Source organism: Rhea pennata, chromosome Z (assembly GCF_028389875.1).
Source record: "Rhea pennata isolate bPtePen1 chromosome Z, bPtePen1.pri, whole genome shotgun sequence".
Lineage (NCBI taxonomy): Eukaryota > Metazoa > Chordata > Aves > Rheiformes > Rheidae > Rhea > Rhea pennata.
This window is the reverse complement of record NC_084702.1, coordinates 47,122,777-47,147,941: the sequence shown is the minus strand read 5'-3', so window position 1 is coordinate 47,147,941 and position 25,165 is coordinate 47,122,777. Positions and strand designations below refer to the sequence as shown.

At 38.4% G+C, this 25,165-nt stretch overlaps 1 protein-coding gene and 1 long non-coding RNA gene across 3 annotated transcripts in view; one reads left to right on the top strand and one right to left on the bottom strand.

The window, feature by feature from the left end:
• Positions 1–586: 586 nt before the first annotated feature.
• On the bottom strand, positions 587–13,593 carry RIOK2 (RIO kinase 2). Of its 2 annotated transcripts, XM_062600299.1 has the most exons (10): positions 13,471–13,593; positions 13,108–13,246; positions 12,090–12,206; positions 10,907–11,082; positions 9,248–9,336; positions 7,717–7,908; positions 7,201–7,293; positions 5,752–6,288; positions 4,692–4,788; positions 587–1,353 (listed from the first exon to the last, which is right to left on the bottom strand). In XM_062600299.1, the coding sequence occupies exons 1-10, from the start codon at positions 13,534–13,536 to the stop codon at positions 1,192–1,194; spliced, it is 1,668 nt and encodes a 555-aa protein (XP_062456283.1). In that variant the 5' UTR covers positions 13,537–13,593; the 3' UTR covers positions 587–1,191. The 2 variants fall into 2 exon arrangements, with proteins under 2 accessions (XP_062456283.1, XP_062456284.1); XM_062600300.1 differs by lacking the exons at positions 13,108–13,246; positions 13,471–13,593 and adding an exon at positions 12,908–12,999.
• Positions 13,594–14,089: 496 nt separating this feature from the next.
• The window catches only part of LOC134153915 (uncharacterized), a 47,643-nt gene continuing 36,567 nt past the window's right edge, over positions 14,090–25,165 (top strand). Inside the window, exons 1-2 of the long non-coding RNA XR_009961282.1 lie at positions 14,090–14,151; positions 16,094–16,160. This is a non-coding gene — a long non-coding RNA (uncharacterized LOC134153915). The remainder of the gene's footprint in view (positions 14,152–16,093; positions 16,161–25,165) is intronic.

The window sequence follows — 25,165 nt, the reverse complement described above, 5'->3', positions numbered from 1 at the left end:
TCAATAGGCAGCAACCCAAATGAGGTATCATCAGGCATACCAGGAACATAGGGTGGAGCGGAACAGATACTATCAATCAGACATGAGCATAAAATCAAAGATCAAATTCCAAGTTCCTTATTATCCCAGGCAAATAAAATAGATCTAAGATGTCAAAAAAAAAAAAAAATAAAATAAAATAAAAGGATTTAAACTTCTGTCAAGTTGGTCTTCCTAAGAAGTGTTCCATCTCACAGACTGAGCAGATACACTGGGTGGAAGGTTAAACGAGACCGAAGAAAAAGTTGGAACTGCTGTCTCTTCCTTCAGCCTTTTCAGCGCTCACAAACACTTCTCTCCTTTAAATAAAGGATGTATTTTTTTAAAATACAGACACCATCTTATTTTATTACTTGAAATACCTTGCTTAAAGATGTTTGTGTTTCTTTAAGGTCTTCAAAGGGCACCAGAAAATTACAAGCTGGAAGTCAGAGTAATATATTTGAAAACAGAAGGTCATCATCCTGTTGGTAAGTTATTAGATACAAAGGAACGAACCTTACTTGCAACTGCACAGGCGCATTCAAAAATCTGAGTGCTTGCCAGATCCGTACAAAACTGGTTTTATTACTTGTCCTTCTGGGGCAAGATTTATATGTGAAAGCTTGGAGTGAAGAGAAAATAAATGAGAATTGCTGGGTTCAAAGTATGGGCATTAACATATGGTTTGCTGGTGTTCATACAGGTACAAAAGAGATCTTAGTGTTAACTGTTTCAGTACTAACTGCTATCAGGTTCACATTTCTCTGATCTTTAATTAAACTGAAGAAGTATCTGTTTATAATGTTAGAAGGCAGCATTTTAGATTTCAATTTCATGTCCTTGCAAAAACTGGTTTTAATGTGGAAGGGAAAATTTTAAGAGGAATCTTCTGTACAGCCAAAAATTCTTAACCTTACACTAACATAGAACAACTCATTTTTAACATGATTGGCAATTACTCTAGTTTAGTTAACCTGTCTGATACCACTGATTCAGTTTAAAATCACAGCCAGTGCTTTTATCTTGAAAGATAGAACAGGAAGCAGAATGATGTTTATTAGCTTTGGAAAATAACATTCCATTGTATAAAAGGGCTATTGCTCCAGACTATAATTATTTCAAATGTATGTATTACTAGTCTTCTGAAGTTCTAAAGGAAGCTTTAATAAATTATCCCCAGAAACTAGCTGCATCCAAACTTGACTTAATGTTTTGCATATTTTCTCGACGCTGTTTGGTATAAATATTTGCCTCTCCTTTCTGCAGCCGCCGCCTCAGAGCAGCCTTCTGTTGCTTGGTCAGCTGACGCTTTATCTTCTGTTTCACCAATTCCTACAAGTAAATACATTCAATATCAGTATTTTCTGAAGATCATTTAGTACTAAGACATCCCATAACAATCTTGCACTTCAATACCAACATGCCTTCCACAAGAATGTAAGAGCTGGTAATGTTCTATGCTTGAAGATTTGACAAATGACTTTTAACTTAAACAAACAAACAAACAAACAAAAGCATTTCATGCCCCTGTAGAGTAAAGCAGTTTGGCTTGTGTCTGTTTTTCTGGCACCCTGATTTTTATTTAAAGCCTGGGTTACTGTGCTCCAAGTACACCTCTTCACCACCAGTGTGGCTAGCAAAGAGGGGCGGTCAGGAACCCTTTGGAATTCTCACTTCCCGTCTTCCCCTGCTGGGAGGCAAGATGCCTTTCCAGCTGAGAGGGCTGCTCCTGTTCAGATTCACAAGCTCAGGACTGTCCCTTGCCTCTACAGCAACAACACTGAAACAGCAGCAGCAGCGACTGCCATTTCCCTAGAATGGCAGTGGTTTTACAGAAATTTCATTTGTTATTTGTACTTATGTTTTCTTTCTCAGTTCTGCTCCCCCTTATAATAACAAACAGTTGTATCTGATGTGTCCTTCTTTTGTTAGGTACTTAGCATTTCTCCCTTGGCTTTTTTAATAAAAATTGTAGATTCTCTAAATATTCCAGAAGAAAAATTCATCAGAATTAAAACTTTCACTGATGCCATCTTTTGTCAGTTAGGCAGCTGTCATTCTGCACTTTTTACAGGCAGAACCCTGAAGGAAGGCTTCTTTACTTCTCTTCCCTGTGGTCAAGGACAGCAAAAGACTTTCTCTCATAAATTTTTGTTAAAACTAGCAAGAAACTGCAACACAGATGTCAAAAATCTCTCATAGGTATGTAATCAAAATTGAAATTCACAAACCTTTACTGCTCAACTACACTATAGAAGTCTCACTAGTCTTTTTATCATGGTCATTTTAAGCCTAAGCAACTATTTAAATGCTTCAGAGAAAACTGATTTGCAGTTTTATTATTTAACTGTTTTGACAGTTCACATAATTTTCTCTAATTAATTAAATTAGAATTGTCCTTACAAAGATTTGTACAAGCACAAGATAACTGTTTTCATCTAGAATAGCTGATTTTCCATAATTCATGACATTCTCTTTTCAGGATAGTCTAAGTTATGAATGTGTCTACTGCTCTTGTTTTATATATGCCTATAAGAATTGTCTACATGTTTAATTTGAAAATATCTTTATGCTGTTTGTTTTTTAATGTTTTTGTCCACTGAACAGAAAGCAAGCTGGATAAACAAAAGAAATGCTAGCAGCAATAACAGACATTGGCTCTCAGCAGCTCAGTGAGTCTTAATCCAGTGCCATTCTCTTGTGTTTTTACTTTTATAATAATTTTCAAATGTTACAGTTAGCTCACTATACATACCCTTTCTTTAGCTCTAACACTCAGAAGTTCAAATAAGATTCCACAATGGGCAGAAAACTTATTTTACTTAGCATAAGAGCATGTATGTATGTATGTGGTCAGTTACTGAGGAAGTGGTATGCAAGATAGTACAGTGTTAAAAATCGTTTATGTGGCCAATCTCTAGAAAGCTTCTCCTGCTATTGTGTTTCTTTCTTTTGGAACAGAATACTAGCTAGGTACTTGCCATCTGAGTACTTCTAATGTGTTTTATGTGTCTGCCTACAGAACAAACATCCCCCTAAGAACTCACAAACCTTTCATAGCTACATAATGACACTGCTGCCACCAAGTGGTATTGGAGCATAATTTCAAGCCATTTTCTCTATAAGACTTAGTAGCAACAATTTTTTTTTTTTTTTTTTTAAAAAAGAACTCCTGCAGACTTAAATTAATGAACTGGGGACAAAAGAAAAAAACATAGATAAAAAATAGACGTCAAGCACTAGAAGCTAGAGAGTGTCGGGCAGGTCATCCTGGCTCTCGTTTCCTTCATTGCACAGTTCTAATCTAAGCCCCTGTCTCCTTAGGGGGAGACAAGGCCATCCCCCTAGAATAAGAACTGTGATGACTAACACTGGCATCTGTTTCCTTCCCACATGAAGTCCTAGAAAAATCTGTTAGTCACTTTCTAAATAAAATAAACTTTCTAATAAACTTTCTAACTTTATTGCCATATCTTTAACATACTTATCTTAGAAGAAAGAAAAAAAAAAAAAGTAAAGCAGCCAAGCATTTTATGAATAATACAGGCACTTAGAGGCCCCTTGTCTAAAACAAGGCTTCTTCATAAAATAAAACACATCACTTAATAGGATGTGGTAAAGCCTTTTTTAGAAGCCTACTGAAGTGGTAAGTAGCAGACCCTGGATTTAAGAGACTGCTTGCATATGAGAATCATCAAATCTAACTAACTAATCACTCTTGCCAGTACTGGGGTTTTCAGACACAATAGTCACAGGATGCATTCTCTTACTGAGCAGTAGAAATGCTTTGGAAAGACAATCTGCACACTTTGACTTTTGTTCCATGCCATGAAAGAGTGAAAACTACACTAACAAGTTCCTCAAAGCAGATTCTTCAGACCTGCTGTTCCTAACTGTTAATGAAACTGAATCAACACATCTACAGTGGCAAGTATCTAGTCTGACCCACAAGAAAAATTACCTCATGGATCAACTGTGTCAGCTGATAAGACTGCAGTTTCTTCCTGTTTTATATGGGCAATATAATTTAGCTAGAAAGAATCTTCTTCCTTTTAAAATTAAATTGCACTTTTGAAATGTGATAAAGGAAAACATATTGACTATATAGACTAGGGTTGAAAAAAAGACATTACATTCAGCTGCAAAATGTTCTCATTTACATGTCAAATTCACATTGCCAAATCCCACCTATTCAAATGAGTTTGTATGAATGTTTCAGAGAAGAGGGCGAAGAAATTTGTAACACAGGAAGTAGAAATGGCCAAGCTAAATTTTGACTTAAGCATTCATTTTAAAAAATGCAAAAATATTAATTATAGCTAACAAGAGAAGTATCTGAACCGATTATATTTAAATTAGTGTACTACCATCTGTACACTTGTTACTGCCTACAGAAGAGAGCTGCTAGTGCTGGTGTAGAGCTTTGGTGAAAAGCAGAGCAAAGAGCAACCCATACTGGGAAGTGCTGGAAATTGTTTACTTCTAAAAAATTACAAAAATATTAGCCTTATTTTTCTGTGGGTATGGAACTGCAAACCACAGAGGTACATCATAATGACCATTCAATTCAAAATAATGCTAGAGAACATTTTTATAAATGTTTACTATCTGCTATGTGCAATGGAAGATAGTCTGAGAGTAAACCAGAAAATAATAGTAGCAATTATTACCGGTGGAATGGTTGAACAGCTCCCAACACTACTGACTGAAGTGATACTTTTAGTCCTGGTTCTGTGCTCATTGACATGAGCCATATTCTCTTCATTTCTAAAATACATAAATAGATATTTTATTCCATGCAACAAAATAAACATTTTTTGCTATTTACGGCCATTGTTTTCTAATCATAGATTTTTGAAATCTCTGAAAATTCTCAACACAACATCTGAGTACTACAGAGAATTTACAGTTGAAATCTTAACTCTTCAAAACATGCATTTTATGTCACATACATAATAAATTCACTAAAAGAGACTTCAGAAAGCGATAAATAGTATTTTGGATTCTGCATATTGCCTAGACAAGTCACTTCCCTAAAACACCAAAGGGATGAGAAGAAGAGAAGTGCAAGAACTTCCATGCGTATTCAGATACATGAGGAGCTGGCAAACTCAGAATTATAGTTTTATGTGTAAGATAGCAAACCTGAAAGTAAGCAGGAATTTCTAAACAGGTCAGGAAAGGAATTAAAAGCCAGAACAACAGACTGGAAAATATAGTTGAATAATATATTCCAAGGAACGTGTTCTGGCTAACTTAGCTAAGCAAGGGGAGCAAAGAATTGGCTTTAATAAAGAGCATTCTAATTATAAATCTAATCATAAGAGCTATTCAGAAGAAGCACTTTAACATCAAGAGCTCTTTCACTATCGTTATTAAGTAAAATAAAGCAAAAAAAAAAAAAGATGGAAGAAAAAAAAGTCTATCACAGAAAATGAATGAATCTATGTATTAATTCCAAAACTAGTTCTTTCACTGGATACTATACTGACAAACAACTGATTGGTCACATATATAGTACCAATCAACAGGTTACCTAGCATGAGATCAACAGGAAAGATATTCACTCTAACATTAAAAAAATAAACTGAAATTTTAGTCTTCAGTTTAAACATGGGTGGCTGAAGAACAGTCCTTGCTGAACTACTTTGAGGATGCCCATTTACTGGGGGGGGGGGGGGGGGGGGGGGGGGTGGACACGACTCCTAGACAATCAACGTGAATCTTTACCTGTAGGGTCTGAATTGCTTGTTTAATGTCGACAAGTCAACCAGATCAGGGCATTCATCTTCACCATCTCTGTCACCATGGCCTTCTCCTTGACCTGTCTGATTTTCAGCTTCAGCAGTGTTTTCAGTTATCCTTTTGTCCTCAGAAAAAGCAATTACAGAACTCTCTGCATCATCACTGGTGTTCCACGGGGTAGTTTGCCCTTCAACTCCTTCTAAGGCAGAATTCAACTCTGACATACTCAGCCTCTGTGCATTTTCACTACTTTCAGTCTCATCGGCCTCTTCATTGCAATTCGTCAAGCCTTTAGAGGATCTGCTCTCAGAGAAATCATCCACTTCTTGTATGAAGTCTCCATTGTTCTCTTTATCTGTGCTGAGGAAGTCGAATTTACCTTCAGGATCTTCTACAAATTCTGATGGCTCTATTCTATGATCATCCTCATCAGGACCTGCTGGGTAAAGCAGTTCATCATCTTCCTGCATTTCTTTTGTATAGCCACTGGCAGCAATCTCTATGTCAAGAGAATACTCTCTCCTGAGAAAGCAGTACAAATAAGTTTATTTTAATACATGAAATCATTGTGCTAGTAACATGCCTTATTTTGGATTAAGAATACTATCAAGTTGCACTGTAACTATTCAGATGCTATCTACAGAGTATACTCTGTAACATATGGCACACAGTATGATAATGCTGAGCTTTGGGTGAATTAGTTAACTGACCATAGCCTGATAGTAACAAACTTCTCCTACAGAAGATGATTCCATCTCCACAACCAGCATTTTAGAATAAGCTATTTGATTTTAGTAGGGATATAATCTGATTTAAAGATCTAGTAATGTTTATGCACACAGAACAATAAAGGGTACACTGACATTTGCACAGATTGATGCAAGTGTGGTTCCCTTTTGAAAAGGGGCTCAATATGAAATAAAATCCTTTTCATTGCAACAACTTCATTCTTAAAATGTGTGCAAAGTGACTTTTCAAAAGGGACAAAAACATCAAAAAAATCTGAAAATATTAGTCACCATATTTACTGGCATTTTAAAAATAAATTTAAAATTGGGAACATAAATTAATCCTCCATATATCAGACGTGTCAAATAGGCTTTAAGCAGAGAGAGAACCTGATTCTGCATCACTGTAACATTTCCTAGATATCTCTTGTTTGTATCAAGACTTTGGATCTTCCCCTTCTCAGTGCCAGTAGGCACTGCGAAATAGGCAGCAGATTTTAAAGTGCACTTCAGCTTTTAGAAATCACTTACAGCAGCTTTAGCTGAAGAAAACAGATCCTTCTTACAGCAGGAATGACAAAAATATAATTTTAAATTGCATAATTGCACCTATTTTTTCATCTCTCTCATAAATATCCATTATTCTCTTAGCACCAGAAAAAGAAGACATAAATAGAAGAACTCAGATTCATGTGGCATTTTATACCTGATATCCTGGAACGTTGGAAAGAGTTCACTCTCATAGCTGAAACGTTTCTTAAAGAACTCTTTAATACATTTAACGTCTCTATCAAAATACCTGAAAAAATACAGAATTGTAGAAACATAACATCAAGGTAATGAAACTTACTGCACTGGTCAACTTTTACCCTGAACGTCTTGTAATATAAACTTTATTTAAAAATTAATGTTTTACTGGTGATCTCATAAGAAAAAGCTAGGGAGACAAACTGCTTACATGCAGTTTATTTCTAAGCTTTTCTTTATTGAAAGACATCATTCTGTTCAAGAACCAGTGAACTAATTGCATGTTTATCCTGAAGAGAATTTCTCTCCATTCATTCAAACTAAATTTGTCATGTTGTGCCATGTGACAACAATAGTAGAAACAATTAGAAACAATTAGAAACAGGCTTAAGAAAATGAGGAGTCACAGCTGACCATTTGCCGTTATCATCATTTGCTAGATTTACTTTGAAAATACCTTTAAGTTTCCACCTACCATTCAGCATTTGGATGTGATGTTGATACCATCTGAGGGAAATCAATCATAGTTACACGGTCGTCATCATCTAATATGAGATTAAACTCATTGAAATCACCATGAATCAAACCGTGATTGGCAAGTTTTACAATTAGATCCATCAATTCACTGTAGACCAAGGCAGGATCTTCCATTTGGCGCACCTGACATCTGCAAAGTTAAATAAAATATTCTGAACTTTCAAGGACTTAAATTATATGAAATATGTACAAGGTAGATGAAATATATCTTACAGGATCACAGGGTAGTTCAGGCTGGAAGAGATCTCATGAGATCTCTAGTCCAACCTCCTGCTCTCAGTAGCAGCGATAACTAGGTCTTTCTGTAGTCAGATCAATAGGCTCCATTACATTTGCTTTCATAAAATGTATTTTATAGAGTAACTCAGGGGAAAACAAAAACAAACAAACAAAACTCCTCCCTGAACCTATACTAGTGAAAGCAAAGCAGCTTAACAGGGCAAAATACAGATCATCTTCTCTTTACAAGCAGACAAAGAAAGAAGGCAGTTGTTTTGTTACACTAACCACTGTCAAGAAGAGGTCAGCATTTACAGTTACTTCATGAGATATTTTGGTCTGAGTGCAGCAGTACAGTGTTATGAGAATGAATCATTTTCATATAACACAAACAAAGTACAGTGGAAGTCTAGCAGCTTTGTATAAGGCTGCTGTCAAAAATTTTCATGTGAATACTAAAATTAATTGGAAGTAGAAGTTATGTTAACTGGCCCCTTGCAAGATCTTGGCATATTTGAAATATCTCATCCACTACAGCCTTTCCTTCAGGTCAGAACTGCAGAACAGTGACATTAGTAAACTCTCACTGCTGATGCCCATATGGAAGGGCTTCATCTACAGCAAAGATACACATAGGTTATTTTGGACTAGACTGAGTATTAAACAGACCTTATGCATTCAGCTGTGCAAACAGATCAAGCTACCTCTTCACATACAAACTTCAATGATATTTACTGTTTCTAGATGTTAAGCAACTCAGTGAAACATTCTCTGAAGCAACAACAAAGCTAATTATACCTGATATTCTAGGTGTATAAAGCAAAGAAACTCATTCTTTTTAAAAAAGTTGTAAGATGGTGAGTTGTAATTTTAGCTGAATTACCACTGCAAGGATCATAAACTGAAGCCAAAGAAAGATCTCAACATGAAAGGCATACAGGATACACAATTTCTATGTAGAAAACAGTTCTAATAGTAACCTATGCCTCACTGTTCTTTTGATGTATTCCATAATTAAAATATCAGCCTAATTCAGCAATTTCTTTGGACAAAAGAAATACCAGCGTCTTTGAATAAAGAGATAACAAAGAAGACCATAACTAGACAGAACTATAGCCCATGTAGGCTAGGAAGCACGAGTAAGTCACAATTGACACATATGCCAAGGAAAAACGCAAACCCTGTTGCCTTATTAAACCTAACATTGTCAGGATTTCTATTACACAGAGAATTCAAGCTTCAGTACTTACAAGGGATAACCATTAATAAGTTCCATAACTACTGCATGCCTGTTGTAGTCCACAGGTTTTGGAACAGGAAACTTTCTGTCATGCAAAGCCTGGAAAGAGACAACAACAATATGCTGAAAAATTAAAGTAAATGGTTAAGAAAACATTATGTATATTAACAAACTCCCATCTACGCTAAGCAATAAATACTACTGTGGAAGTAGCACAATAGAGATTTATGCAATGGTAACTAGAAGCATCAAAGTACATGCTCAAGTAGGAAGGCAGCATGACATCCCTCTGAATTTTCACCGTAAAAACAAATTACATTCGTAAGTTCAGACACTAAACATACTTCTATCTTGTCCACAGTTTAATTATCTTGCATCTGGAAGAAAAGAAAATAGAATAGAAAAAAGACAGAATCAAATCTAGTGCGTTAGTCCAAGTAATCAACAGGAGCAAACTAGGAATAGTGCAGCAGGCACTAGAAAATGATTCCACATTTTAAGTTGTTGACTATTCATTTCTGTCTGGTTCGTTAACTCAGTAAACACACAAAGTTTCCATAAGGCAGAAGTTCATTTCTTAAATATTAGCAGCCAGCATTGCTCCACACTGCAAATGGAAGTGATAATATTTTGAAGCACTCCTATTAGCCTTCTCTGATGCAAACTTTGTTTTTCACTTGATCCAACACTCAACTTCTTTATTGGTTTGTTCTCTTCTTCAACTCAAGTGACTGAGTACTCCTAACAGATATGAACAGGAACCTCAATAAGTAAATAAGTCATCAAGAAAATGATTTAACTGAATTCCAACTATCATTAAAATTCTTAACTTAAATTGCTGAGTATAGAAAACAGAAGCAGAGAATTATGTGAATGGGATCCTGTGAACAGGTTGCCAAGAAAGTTTGTAGAACCTCCATCCTAAAAATATTTTCAAAACTCAACGTGATGAGGCCCTGAGTGACCTGATCTAACCTTTAAGCTGGCTCTGCTTTGGGCAGAAAACTGGACTACATGACATCCAGAAATCCCTTCCAACCTAAATTATAGAGTATCTTTTATGCCTAACAAGCAAGAATCACTAGTACATGTTATTTGTGTTCCGAATTAGATCTATGTCTAGTCTGGAATTTGTTTTGACACTTTCCTGACTACAGCCCTAAGAATACTCCACAATTATGTTAACAGAAAGAATCCAAATTAAATGACAAGACTAAAAACGCAGTGAAGATGGTAAGGCATAACTCAGCATTTCACAGGTTTTCCTCGGGACGTGAGCTCATGTACCAACAAAATGATATTGGAATGTTTTTCTTGGCTTTTCCAAAGAAGTTAAGTGCAACAACAGTATGTTTAATCGCTGCCTTATTAAGATAAAGGTGGTTGGAGAGTTGTGTATATGTCATTTGTCCACAAATAACACTATCTGAACTTCTCACATGAAATCTGTTTCCATGTCATATGGCTTTCACGGCATGGCTTCATTTTGCCGCTGGAAAGTATACAGCAGGTATACCACAGAAATTACCTGAAATGTGTACTTCAAGTCCAGTAGAGAAAACATGTAAATCTTACTAGTATTACAAGTATGAATGGATTGAAACAAAAATCTAAAGAGTATCTTCCAGTCTATTACACCATTGTTAATTTAACGTGAACAACCACCTACCTTCATATAGGCAAACTCCTTCATTGCTGCTAGCCGGGATAAATACAGCCATGACATTTTATGCCTGTGCTTGTGGTAGTCACGTTTATTTTTAAGGCTGCGAAAGGAAGTTCTTCCAAGCCTGTGCAATTTCAATGCAAATTGCTGCTCCTCTTCATTTGCAACAATATAAATATCTAGAAGACAAAAGAAATACTGGCACACATCTAAAATAAATAAACGGCATCTAACAGGCTAGTATCTGATGAGAAAGTGCTGCAAGTAACTTGTTGCTTCACTTCTTACAACTGCTACTTCCAGCATGGTGAGACCACCTACACTTACTCTGAGTTACTAAACACAACTATATTTATATATTGTACACTAGAGATCTGAACACAAAAAGAAATTATTGTCAAAGAGATTATGGTGCACCATTAAAACAAACTTTGATGTGATCCAAAACATAATTTGGAGTGGGAGATTAGGGAGGAAAAAAAAAGAAAAAGAAAAGAAGGAGGAACAGAGACAATTCAGAGTGCCTGACTCAAGGTACCTATATTTAGGCTAATCTCTCCAGTCTACCTATATACCAAAGAAGAAATATAGATTGCTCTGAAAGCAGAAGCCAAACTTCTTAATCATACTCTGGGGGACTCTTTCTTTCTGTTAACTGGATAGAGAACCAAACAAACCAGCCTCTTAGTTTAGAGTTAATAATAGCCTATGTTTCATTTCTACCATTTGTCCTCAATAATGGTCTTTCTCATTCTTCAAGGAGTTTCATGCTGTGCCAGACTAAAATCTGCATGAACTTAAGAACAACCAAGACAGTACTCCAATAGTTCTAGCACTATTCTGACTTCCTATCTCAGAAAAGCTAAAGTTATCTTTCTGTAAAACGGTTCAAAATTTTTCACCAAGTATGAGACAAAAGCCACCTGCCTGAAAGTTTCAAGTGACTGTCCAAAAATTAGACAGAACAACCAAAGTGAAAGTCATCTTCTCAAAAAACAAAAACAAAACAATTAAATGCAGCCAGCAGCCTCACAGAGCATTTCTAATAGTGACCCATAAATCTTAAATGTTTGGCAGGTCAACTGACATGTTTATCTAGAGAAAATGTTACTCATTTTTTAGCAAAACACTTGCAGCAATACCTCTTTCTTTGCTTAAAAATTACCAAAAACATTTTTCAAATTACCTGATTCTTTACCAACACCCATCTGGTTTCCAACAGAATTGATGACTTGCCGGGAAGACAGAGTTTTCAAAGCAAGGTAATCATATCCTGCATTAGTTAACCGGTAGCCCTGGACAGCTAAATGAGAATAAATTGCAGAATGTTTTATTCCTTATTATGTATACATTACCAGTAAAAAAAAAATCTCATTTTAGTTTATTTCTTATTTCAGCTTATGGTAGGCAAAAACCTGTTCTCTCCCTGTTGCCTATTATCAGCCCAATTTGACAGATGATAAAGATGTTTAAGTACCTACAAGTTTTACGAAAACTAACAGCTCAGTAAAAGACAGATAGGCTTGTTAGCCTCTCAATAATGGAGGCAATGGGAGCAGTTTAAATAACATAGGAAAGCTCGAAGAGTATTTTGGAGAGTAGGAGACAGACAGGATTTGGGATTTTTTTGAAGATCTAGAGGGATCCTCACCCTTAAACCTCTGAAGAACTGAGACAGGAAGGCAATTTCATGCAGACTGCCACAGCATGTTTGCGGAGCCCCATGCAACTACAAGGCTGAAGGAAAGGACCTGCACAACTACTACTTGTCACATGACAGGGAATAATAATTAAAAAAAAATTAGTAACTTTCTGATGGGATGAAGGGTACCAGACTCTTCTGTAGTCTGCTCCAGCTTGTGTATTATGATAGTAATGGTAACCCATTTGGGCTGATACCTATATGCCTTTGAATGCTGCCCTAACTGGTGATTCTTTTATTTTTGCTGAATTTTGTGACTAAGCAGGGGAACGTTAGCTATGTTCCTCTATTCCGGCTCTCACCTCTATTGGCACGAGCAGCTCAGCAGAGAGCTGCAACGCTTGGGGCTGCACATATCCAGGCTCGCAGGCTGGGCACGAGAGGGCCGGGCCAGCAAGTGCCCTGGGTGCCCGCCCACACAGGCGAGGTCCAGCACGTCCGCATGAACCACTGCGAGGCATCTGTCCGAGAGAGGGAGGCCCAATATAAAATTCAAACTCACTTTTAGTTCGTTCATAAGCCAGGAGTTTGTGCTTCGACAGCTCTCTCAAAATTTTGTTGCAACCCCCATGTTTAAGGCTGGCGATGGAAGCGATTAAGCTAGCAGGGACAATTTCATGGTTCTTCATGCCCATTTCCACCTAAAATAGCAAAGGGGAAAGAAATCTGTCGGTCCTCCAGTCTGGCAGTGAAACAGCGTCAGACCCACCAGGAGACGCGACCACCTCGCGGCAGCGACGCCCGCCCGCCCGCCCGCCCGCCGCGGGCCCGGCCTCCCATCCGCGCACGGGTCCTGCCCGACTCTGCTTAGCTAAGCGGCCCGGCGGGCCCCCCTCGTCGCCCCACGCCGAGCTGCCCGGCTCACCGCGGTCAGGACCCTGAAGTGCTCCCGGGAGAGGTACCGCAGCATCACCACGTTCAGCTTCCCCATGGCCGCCGCGACCCACGCAGCGCCGCGACCCACGCAGCGCACCGCCCCGGCCGCGCGGCGCCTGCGCACGCGCCATGGGCCCGCGGCGGCGCCTGCGCAGAGCTGCCAGCGCCGGCCGCGGCCGCCACGCCCAGCCCCTTACCGGGCGCGGTCGCTGCGCGGCACAGGTCCTGGCAGCTGCGTACACACCCGCGTCCTCGGCCCGGCCTGCCTGTGCCTCACTGGTCACTTAGTCATTACCGGATCAGCAGTGGCCCAGAACAAGCCCTGGCTGGGAGGCTTGGCCGGAGTCCGCTCCCTGCGGCGAAGGAGTGCGTTGGGTCGCCGGTAGTACATCTGCCAGGACCGACTACCCACAAGAGACGCCCCTCCTAAGGCACGAGGCAAAGTAACGGTCGTAACGGCTGGTTTGGCAGGTGTCGCGCGTTGTTGGCGGGTACGAGCCGCCCCCGCCGTCTCGCACTGCTGCCGCAAAGCTCCCCGCCCGCCCCTGCTGCAGCTGCGCCCAGCGCGCCTGGGAGGGCGGGAGGCTCTTACTGCGGCCGTGCCTGGGAGCCGGCGGGGCGGGAGCGGAGCGGAGCCGCCCGCGGGGCGCCGGATGCTGCGGCCCTTGCGGTACGGGATACACGAGTGGTGGCGTGCAGTGTATTCTGTGAAACGTCTTGATTGCTTTGTTGCTCTAAAGCGTTTTTGAAATCTGCTTCGTATAGTAGTCCTGCATTACAGTTTCAGTGTGTGACCTAGAAGGAAACCTTTCAAGTATGATTTGGTACATAACATACATACATTTATATGTGTGTGTGTGCGTGCTAGTTACATGTTGCACCAAGATACCCAAGATAGTAAAATACTTACAAAACAGTCTGAATCACTGTTAACCCAGTTGTAAAAAGAAAAAAAAAAATGTTTCCTGGAAAAACTGAGGACGTGGATCCTCTCCAGTCTGGATGCTCTAGGCCGGAGTCCTTGGTTTTGACCTGGGCAGTGTGATCAGGTCTAGCTCCTGGTAGCTTCCAGCAGGTCCAGACCTGCTTCTAGTTTTTGCCTCTAGCTCCCGAGGCCTGGCAGTGCCTAGGTCTGCCCTCATTGCAAAGGGTCCCCGGGGCCTTTGCCCTGTCCCTCTGCGTGGCTCGGGGCGGGGGGAGGGGTGTGCTGCCTGGTGGTGGCGAGGAGTCCTGTGCGCCTTTGCTTGCCCATCGGGGAGAAGGGTGAGTACCGCCCCGCGTCCTCTGCAGGCCTTACTTGTGATTATCAGGCTTTGTGGGATCCCTGTGACTTCTGGTAGCGCCGGGCAACTTCAGTAGAAAATGCAGTGCGTGTTTTCAAATAATGCTAAGAAGCCATGGGGAAGTATTACAAGGAACACTACCTTTGCCATCACTTAGAACATCTAAATCCACTTTAGATAACATTATAAATTATGTATAATGTAATTACTGTAAACTGTAGTAGTGAGTGTCAGCACATAAAATCTGTGACAATGTAGGAAGTGCTTCTTTGAAGTGCATCAGTTTTGATCAAAAAATGGATATTCCTTGGATAATTTTTTCCCCCCTTTTCCCTCAGAACCTTAGAGAGAGGTGGTTTAAACTAATGTTTACCAATGGAGACATTTTCTACTGCTTTGTTAGTAACAGTTCCGCATTGTATGCTAACTTGCAGGGGCGAGAGCTTAACAAATCTTGCTATCCTGTAACAATAATGATGTACTGGACATCCTTCCCTCAATTATTTTGTAAAATGACATTGTGAAACTTTTTCTTCTGTATTTTTCTGATTCTTTAGGTCTTTAAATGGTGAGAGGGGACTCTTTCAGTTAACTTAAGCCAATAAAACCTTGACTTACTCTTTTTTATCCCCCTCTTAAGAACTTTCTTAAATGATTTCACTTTTCAGTGTTCTTAAATGTTTCACTTTTTCATGCAAGGTAATGTATGCATGCTGTTCACTAGCTGGTGATACAGTCCTCTTAGCTCTAAGGAATGGGATATTAATGGCTCATATTAATGAGCTCCAAGGAATGGCATATTTTGTGTTTAAATTCTGTAGAGCAGTAGTATACAAGTTGAATGAATAGGCAGGTTTGCCTCAGTCCATGGGTTTGCATCTTTTTCCAAACTCCTTGTCTCTATTCTCTTTATTGAAAGCAGAGCCTCGTGACCCTAACATTCTACTATAATATCCTCATCCGTCCGCAGGCCCTCATTCCGTATCCATTCCTCTGCTTCACTAGTGCTATTTTTATTTTTCAAATCATGGTATTTTACTATGGAACAAGCAGTCATACTGGTCAGTTGTAGATTTCAGGTACCTCTGAAGGAGAGGGTCACTGTCTAATTAATTAGAACTGAACCAGTTACTCTGCAGTACCTGACTGACAGTGAATAATTATAGTTTACTAGCTTTTGTTCAGTATGTGTATTGAAACACACAAATTTGTCCAGGATAGTTCTATTTAATTAATTCTACATGTTTTTCTCAAAGTCTTCCACTACCATGCCCCCACTGTTTCTGCATTTTTGCTTTCTCCTTTTCATTATTCCACTCTTGCTTGCAGGTGTTGGCCAGCGTGCAGATGGGCAGAGCTGTTAGCTACAAGGTGATTAGTGCCTCACACTGCTCAGGTAACTGGGACTTGGTGGTAAAATCATATGCCATGTGGTTTGGTGGCTGCAGACTACAGACTGCTGCTTGGGGAGGTGAGGGCTGCTGTAGATAGGAGCAGGCAGAGTTCAAGATTTTTTGTTGTTTCTGCAACGTATTGTGGCAGAAATACTCTGTTTGTCTAATATCTTAACAGATTCTTTGTGCAGAGTTAAAGCTTAAATCCGTAGTTTATCTTACTTCTTTTATATCTTTTTGTTGCTCTCATGTGGCATGAAGAGGAAGTGCATTTATTGGTTTGTTCTCTGGCATCTCTTGAGCAAAGTTTTGCAGGTAGCCTTGAAGATGGGATATATAGAATGTAAAGTCCTTCCACTAGAAACACTGGGAATGTGCGACTGTGAGGTAGGTTTCCAAATGAAATCTCTCAAGGAGAAAAAGAGGGCATTAATTCATTGTACCATTAGTTAATTAGAAGACTTGCAGTTTGAATAATACTCCTATAATAAGACTACCCAGAACTTCATGTTCCTGGCTCTTGACAAGGAATGTTAACTTTAACATTTTTCTCCAGTCTGGAGAATATTTAAGAGCCTACATTTTTAAAACATTTTCTGGTATGAGCTACTGCTACTGTGCTTAGGATTCTAGCTGCAGCAATCTTGTAAAATATTCTTAATATAACAACACTTCTTTACAGCACAAAAACATTCTGGACTTACAAGGAGGCACCTTGAAGGTTGAACTCATAAACTGAGATGTTAAACTTACAGTACAAACAGTTTAAAAAAGGAATCTTTCTTGAAAATTCTACGTGAGCTTAAAGTCATGAGTTTAACCATGAAAAAAGAATGTTCTCTAGAAGTCTGCGTTGATGTAACAGAATTAATGAGAACTGTAAAAGCATGGCTATTTTTGACTGGTTAGTTTACATCTCAGGGGATGCTGACTTTATTATGAAAAATATGCATTGCAGCACTGCATTTTTTTTATATTTCTGAATATTGTAGCTTTGACCCACTGTGTGTATATAAATAGATACAGAAGATAAGTGTCGGGACAGAAAGGGCCCGGTGTTTGTAAAACTTTTCTAATGAATAGTGGAATCTATGCCAAGTATACAAATCCTGCACATTCCTTTCTGAAGGTAGATTTATAAATCCCCAAAAGCTCTTGTTGAAAGTAAGATTTGAACAGTGCAGTTCATATACTAGGCTCATTCATAGCAGTGTTAAGAAACTGCTGTTCTCAAGATACATATGAATACTTATGATTTTATTGCTGCAGGTGTCCCTTTTCAAATGAAAATTAGTAATAACTCTTAAGGGAATAGACTTTGGTAGTGTTACAGTTCCTAGTTTAGTTAACTGCTAACGCATCTGAATTACTAAAAAGAAAAAAGTGATTACTGTATGTATAATGAGTCCACAGTGATGCCTATATGTCACCTGCATGTTTATACCTGGAATTTCAGATCAGCAGTTGGCATTTGTCAAGGTAGTACTTGGTAACTTCATGAACCTTAGTTGGTGGTCACACAGTTCACTTTGCATCAGAGTTGTAGCTCATCCAGTATGTGTGAGGTCTAGCTGGGATGCATTCCCTTATTGTGGCTGAAAATACCCTCCTGAAAGGCTTTTAAAGCAGAGTAGTGTATGTTTTCAGGGTAGATAATATGGGAACTTTTCAATTCTAATTAAATGATGTAAAAGCTTTAACACTGTTAAATCTTTCCCAAAATACCTATTTAGCCAACTATTCATACTCTTTATTGTTAAAAACTGTAGGGCTCACAAAGCACACCATTATTTTAATGCTCATGGCAAGTAGTGTGTGAAGCTTAGTGCTCATGAAGTGTGTTAGCAAGGATTTCTTTCCACATGAGTGCAAGCTTCGCTGCTCTGCCTCATCAGGATGACATTGCTCTGAATAAGCTTAGAAGCTGAAAGGTTGGCTCATTTTCTGAGCTAGTTAAGTTTCTGGTGTTTGTTGAGAGACTTCCAACAGAAGTCTTAAAAATAATAGTACATTTTGAAGTGTTAAAATGCAGTCTAGCTTTTACAGATACAGGCTTTTTGTGGAACTTACTGCTTCTTAAATAGTGCTTAATTCAGATTTGTGGTGGTCAGACCTTGGTATAAATTGATGCCACCCAGTAAAATTGTATGTACGTCATAGTCGAAGTAGTTTGCTTTTTCCAGTTTTTCTGTAAACAGAAAATGATATAATCATCTGGAGGCTGGTTTACTTCTTTAGAAGGATACTCACTTTTCTTTATAGCTCTGTCACTGGAATCACTGCTTAGCTATTCAAAAAGGAGGGAAGGACTGTGAGTTCTGTCTTGGACTGAGTTGCTGTCCTGCAGTGGATGGGTGCACAGAGGAAGTTAGCGTAACGGACTCCCTTGTTGAGACCTCTGATCTCTCGGGGGAGAGATTGGAATAAGCCTCAATACTACATCAGTTCTTGATTAAGGTGAGGGGAATTAATAAATTGCACGGAGAATTTCAAACTAGTATGTTTTTGTTCAGTTTCCATGGTTTGGAATAAAGCCAAGGAAAAGGGAACAGAGCTCTGTCCTGGGCATAGGCAGTTGGCAGGCTGTAGTGGAGTGAGAACTCTGCAAACCTGATCGTGAAACCTCATATTAGGAGCTGTGGTTCTCTGGTTTGCAGGTTCCCTGCCAGCCCACCTACCGGGTCGTTAGAGGTCTGTAAGGTTCAAAATGAGTGCCCATCTGCCCCTGAAGCAGGCTGCCAGATAGCATGTGCATAATGAAGGCAGCTAGCAGTGTATCTCTGAAGCAGTAAGGATTTAGTTGACAGAAGCTTGTTTCATCTATTATTTGAGCTATTTTCTACTGACCTCACATCACTTACCTGGACTGTGAGCCTGGACAGATCTTTTCTTGAATACTTTTTGTCATCAGAGAATAACAGTCAATTTGTGCTGTCATACTTGTCCTGCATCATCTCAAGTCAAAAGCAGGGATTGAACTGGAAAACTAAAATACAATATTTTAGTTTTCCAGTTTAATCTCTGCTTTTTCTTTTCTTTTTTTTTTTTTCTGATGCCATTTCGTTAGTATATGTAGAAGATGATCCATAAGTATGTTGTCTTCGGTGCTTGGGCTGCATGTACAAACTCCAGCCTCAATGCCATAGAACGAGTACTGGAAAAAATGCACTTTATTCTATATTAAGACAATAATAAGTAGACTTTAAATACATCAGAATGCTTTAATATTATCAAAAGTGCTAGACTGCAAAAGCTGCTATGAATTTATCTCTTTCCGGTGCTTTTTTATTAGAGATCCTTTGAGAGACAGGTGTACCCTCCGGGCTTCCTTTGCTTCAGTTCAATCTTATCATACTTTGAAGAAGACATTGCTTCTTCAGAGGCCTATGATAATGCTAAACTGTCAGAAAGTAGACAGACAAACAAAAGAAAAATTAATTTACAAACTTCTTCCAGTTATAGCGAGAATCCTTTGGAAGCTTAATGACTCAATTATTAAAAAAAAAAAATCTGTGGTCAAAGTCCTAGTGCTTATTTCTTAAAAGACTATCAAATTTCTTTCTGAAAAACTAATTATTTACTAAGGCAATACAAAAAAGACTCCCCCAAACTTGCAGGCTAGTAATGAGGTTGTTACTTTAAGTATGTAATTTGATCAGAACACTGAAGAAGTCAGCTGCATAATATGGTTTTATTTTAAAAACTACAGTTTTGTCTTGTTCCTTTCCAACAATATAAGCATATCATAATTTTTCATCTCGTTATCCTCAAAGTATCAGTCCTGAGTTTAAAAATACGAGGTTAGGCACAGGGAGAATAAAGGAGCTATGTAGGTTACACAGGAAGCTTGCAATTTAAACTGCATTTCTGGCTACTGACACACACAATAGACTGCCTTTTCTTTACATCACCATCTTCTTTGCTAATTTCACAACTATCAAACTAGGAATTACTTGTACTTTGTGGTAAATAAATAGTATACTGAACGTCTGTTTAAGTGCTCTTTTGCTTAATTACATAGATACTATCCTTATTCCGACCTGCATTCAGATTAGGCTTTAAATAACAGTAACGTATTTGAGTATTTTAAAGCTGCAATGTGCAGCCTGACTTTCTTAAAAATCGTAACACTTTTCTTATTGAATATCCTGTATTTCCATGCAGACACTTTTATTTGCAATCATTTTGTCCTTGAAATTCAAGATACTCTATTTATAGTGCCATGTTACATACTGTTCATTTCTTACATCTTCAAATATTAAATGAACCTTTCTTCTTCTCTTTGGTGCCACACGCAAGGACAGCATTGGCATAGCCCAGCAACAACACTGGGTTGTATTCAGATTATGAAGCTTTGTCATCATCATTACTTTCCTTCCAGCCTTGAGGAAGAATGTTCCTGAGCATATTTACAGAATCATAATCCTTTAACATGCTATTGAATGTATTTTATTAAACTGTGATGCCAACTTTAACTTCCCTTGGATTCTGTATCCTAAAATATGCCTACTGTTCTCTCATCATTTTCACTTTCTTTCTGTGATGTCTGGAATTTAAAATGCTACAAGTCCATAACTTAAAATGCAAAGTGAAATGTAAATACTGCAAGGTTGATTTCACAGCTCATGTATATTTTATTTTCCTAGTAATTATTTTCATCAGCTCAAGTCATTTTCAATTGTTTTTCCTTAGAATATTATCTAAGGAAGCTTCGGTTGCTTGAAAATTGCTAATGATTCTTTAATAAGATGTTCCCAAAGAGTGTGTACCACAAGCATTACACAAGTTATTTTAAAGCAATATGTGAACAAAGCTTATACTGAACATTGCCTGGCATTGAGCTGGGAGGCCTAAGCAGTAGCTGCTATTCCTGATTGTGGTACCAAGTAAGTTTAAGTTTGGGAAGGTGTGCCATAATATAAAGAACTCAGAAATGCAAATACAATTAATCTGAGACAAGCAGGTTGAAAGAAATTTAGACTTCATGGTTTGAAGTTCAGTTCTATTCTGATGACTCAGAAACCTGTGCACTGAGGAAAGTTTTAGTAGAGAGTCAGGACCTTGTTTGTGGCCCTGAAGTCACACAAGTGGTGGCACTGGAGCAGTTCTTCCTTTCTCTTAAATAGCTGTTAGGAGTTTCCGGTTTCTAATTTCTTTTTGCTTTTGCTGAATACTCATCTGCCTTCAAAAACTTCTTGTATTACCTTTTTAAACACTAGCAAGACAGTATTTTCTGCTAACCATATTCATGAAAACAGCTGAGTTTCTTTAGCTGAAAAACAAAACAAATGACAACTCGCTTTGGGCAGACTCCTGGCATGGAGGATTTCAACACTCTGGAGGCTCTGTTGACTTCACAGGGAGCTCAGATTTCCAGTTTGGGCATCAGCAAGCTTAAATGTCTTCATCTGATGGCATGAATACAAGTGCACTGTGTGGGGCCCTACTTACTTATTTAGTGAGCAGATAATTACACCGTGTACATACATATAAAGTGTGTTCTTCTGAAACCTTGTATTAAAAACTAAGTGTTTTATTCTTTTCCTCTCTATCAGACAGGTAGAAGTATCCTTCATATCCGATCCTCAACTAGATTGAAATAGACAGTTAAACTGGAAATTGAAGATGAGCACCTAGCTACTATTGATTAGCAAAATTAGTATTGCTTCCCTTTTCTTTACAGATTGTCCACAGACAAGCTGTTATTGTTAAAATGGTATTTAACCTGAACTTATGAAATAACAGTGACTAATTTGTTCTTGAATATTTTGCTGTTCTGCTTGTTTTCATTGGGCTTTTAAAGCATTTCTTTTTTTATTAGGGGTAGAAGCAAATTTTAGCATCTCTGAGCATTCTTGCAATTATGAGTTAGAACTCTCTTTCGTTTGGTTTAACTGATCCTCTTCTCCCTTGAAACATACTTTATTGTCCACCCAGTCAGGTAAGCAGTAAAGAACTGAGAAGCAGCAACTTGTTAAACCCTTTGTACCTGATTGTCATACTCACTTTAGTCGTTATTTTACTATGAAATCTATTATGGGCAGTTTTATTAAAGTTGGTTTCTTAAGTCAGTCCTTAAGCAACTTCTTTGAAGAAGCATGAACTCTCAGGTGAATTGATAATAACATTTTAATTAAGCAAATATAACTGTATATAAGCAAATCCATTTTCTATCTTAAAGCTTTTCAGAACCAGGTACTCTACAGGAGTATCTTCCTTCTTCAGCTGCGCTGTAAGAACGCAGTTGTCTTCTGTCATGGATGTTGCCGTTCCCAGGTATTTCCCACATAGGGCTCCTTGCCTATTTTAATGTTTTTAAGTTAAATTGATTGTAAAAAATCCAAACAACTATTAAGATGGTCATACATTATAGAGCTGGGGGCTTCTGAGTTTGTCTGAAATATGACCAAGCGAGTTTTAATTCTGCAACACTGTAGGAGTATGAATACGCAAGGGAAGTATAATACTGGAACTTGTACCTCTCAAAAGTAGTTTGCTTCACCATTGAGAATGAAAGTTCAGATTAAGTTCCTAAAACTGAAGAAATAAAGTTTATAGAAACTTTAATATTAATCTCAAGTGTGCAGATTTTCCTTAAAAATACGATGAAATCAGATGAAAAAGATGATACAATGGTCTCACTACAGAAATGGAAATTCAGAGAGAGAAATTTTATAACTTAATCAAATTTCTAAGTATAAAACTATGAATTTTTAACTAAATAAATTTCAGAAGGTGTATGAAGTATGTGTAAGTCCATGCCTAAGCATCTTGTTTTATTACTGTACTTCAATTTTTCATCTTATTGGAAATCCAAAATAAGGATATAAGGGCTTGCTTGTTAGGAAGGGGAGAGGAAACATTCCCCTAGGAAGGAGTTTGATTTTTGGACAAGATGTAAGCTTTTTGCTCTTGCAAGCTTACTGCTTCATGTTTTACTACCCATTTTGAACTGACTGCTCTTTAAATGAGGAGTGGATCATTTGTGGCCCAGTTCTTGGATCTCTGTGGATCAGGAGTTAGTGCCTCCTAACTTGGGAAAATCCAGGAGTTTGGCTCTCAAAATGTAAAAGCTGTACACTCATGATGATTGAATGAAGCACATAACTGAACAAAATATCTTTGGAAATACAGCGTTTACTTGATTGGGAGAGTCTGGAAATGTATTTGATAAATTTTGTGGTTCTGGGCACAGTGTAAATGAGACACTTTCTGGTGCTGCAATATGTAAATATGGGAATGTTTTTCCTGGCTCTGCTGTGCTCTGTGACTGGCCAACTACTCTTGTATTAATCCTAGCACTGAAAGGAAGTGTACTGAGTACAGCCTTCTGATTTAATAAAATACTCAAAATAGTTTAGTGTTAAGTATATTTATAAAAAGCAGGTGTCTGAGACAGTAGCATAAATTATGTATGCAAACTTAGGGTAGAAAAAAGCTAAAATATATTTCAGAATTTATTCAACAACAGTGTAATATCATGTGTTTCTTTATGGTATCAAATCAGACATGCTTTCTAGAAGTGCTATGGTGAAAGATGCACGTTTCCTAATTTAGCATATATGACCTGTTTCTTAGCTCTTCCATTCTCCTGTAAGTGACCTTGATACCACTTCTGAATTCTGTTTTGGCTCAGGTGCCTGATGGATGCTTTTGTTTTTCCTTCTTTTTTCTACTCTTAAATGAGGAAAATCCCAGTGGTTTGAAACAGTGAGAGGAACAGTGTGCTCATGAGAGACAACTGCAGTTTTGTTATCCCCAATGATTCAAAAGTCAAGGGCTAGTTCTCTCTCTCTCAAAATTGGAAAAAGTAAAGATAAAATCATCTGTCTTCCAATGTATTTGTTATGCTGAAGCAGTACTGCACACTGTGATGAGTTTGGTCCCTACGGCATTTTGCCTCTGCTTTACTTCAATCCTTTGGGTAGTTTTGGAGCCTCTTTACTCATGGCACATCTTTTTCTTTTCACAAGTTTCCAGAATTGTGGAAGCAATTCCAGAGTTTCTTTACTGCTTGTTCCCTGTCCCTGAACCTGTTTTGTGGAGGCAGGGAGGCCACAGTGAGAGCGAGCTGTTGGCTTGTAGCAGGGAGTCACCGAGACAAACCACCCTTGTTTCAGAGTTCTTGCTATTTCTCCTTCCCTTCCTATTCGCGTAGGATCAGTTTGGGGACTGAAAATAATACGGCTTGTTTTTTGCAGCTATTTCAGATTGCTGTACTTCTGTGGGTGGTGGGGCAGTGGGGAAGACAGCAAAGTAAAGAAGCTTTTTTCTCAACTAGATATAAAATTAGTGCTAGAGCTGGAGCTTCTTGAATTGTTGAAAAGCTGTCTTTAGCTTTGGCTCTATCTCTGTGGCTCTAGATCTGTTGAAGAGTGTTAATTCTACTGTGACTGCTACTCAAGCCTATTGCTTCTTCTGAATGGACCATAATAGACTGTATTTCCAGCAAGAGGGCACTTTTCAACTGACTAAACAGAGCTATAGAGAACTCTGCTTTACTTCAGCTCAAGGATGAGTTTAAAACCAATTTCTGCTTGTTACTCAGTAGCTATTTTTCAGTGTTTGTTATGTTTTCCTACTTGCAGAGACAGGCTGCTTGACTACATGAATTGATATCATGAATGGGATTGCCATTCACAATATCCAGTTGTTTTTTCTCATACCCATCTACCTGGCCTTCTCCAGATGATGTTTCTGCTACCCTGCTCTTTCCCTCTCCAGGTCAGTTCTGCCTCAACTGTAAAGATGGTAGCTGCTCCAAGCTTTAGTTCTTATTTCGGTAAGTTTGGAGAGTATATCTTGTGGTTCTTGGGTGACGCTGAGGACAAGTTATTTCTTTGAGGAGTTGAGATTGATGCTGACTGCTAGTTCAGCTGGAGCCTTTGGCAAGGCTGATTTCAGATGCATTTAATGTTTTTACTATTTGAGATCCCTGAATGCAATTTGTGATGACAACATTTGGACTTTTTTTTTCTTTTTTTTTTTTAGTAAGTGGCATTAGAGA

Coding starts and splice junctions, on each gene's coding strand:
- RIOK2 (XM_062600299.1), bottom strand. CDS start 13,536: ATGGGGAAGCTGAACGTGGTGATGCTGCGGTACCTCTCCCGGGAGCAC. Junction 7,909..9,247: donor CTTATTAATGGTTATCCCTT/GTAAGTACTGAA, acceptor TTAACTTTGCAG/ATGTCAGGTGCGCCAAATGG. Junction 7,294..7,716: donor TCACATCCAAATGCTGAATG/GTAGGTGGAAAC, acceptor GTATTTTTTCAG/GTATTTTGATAGAGACGTTA.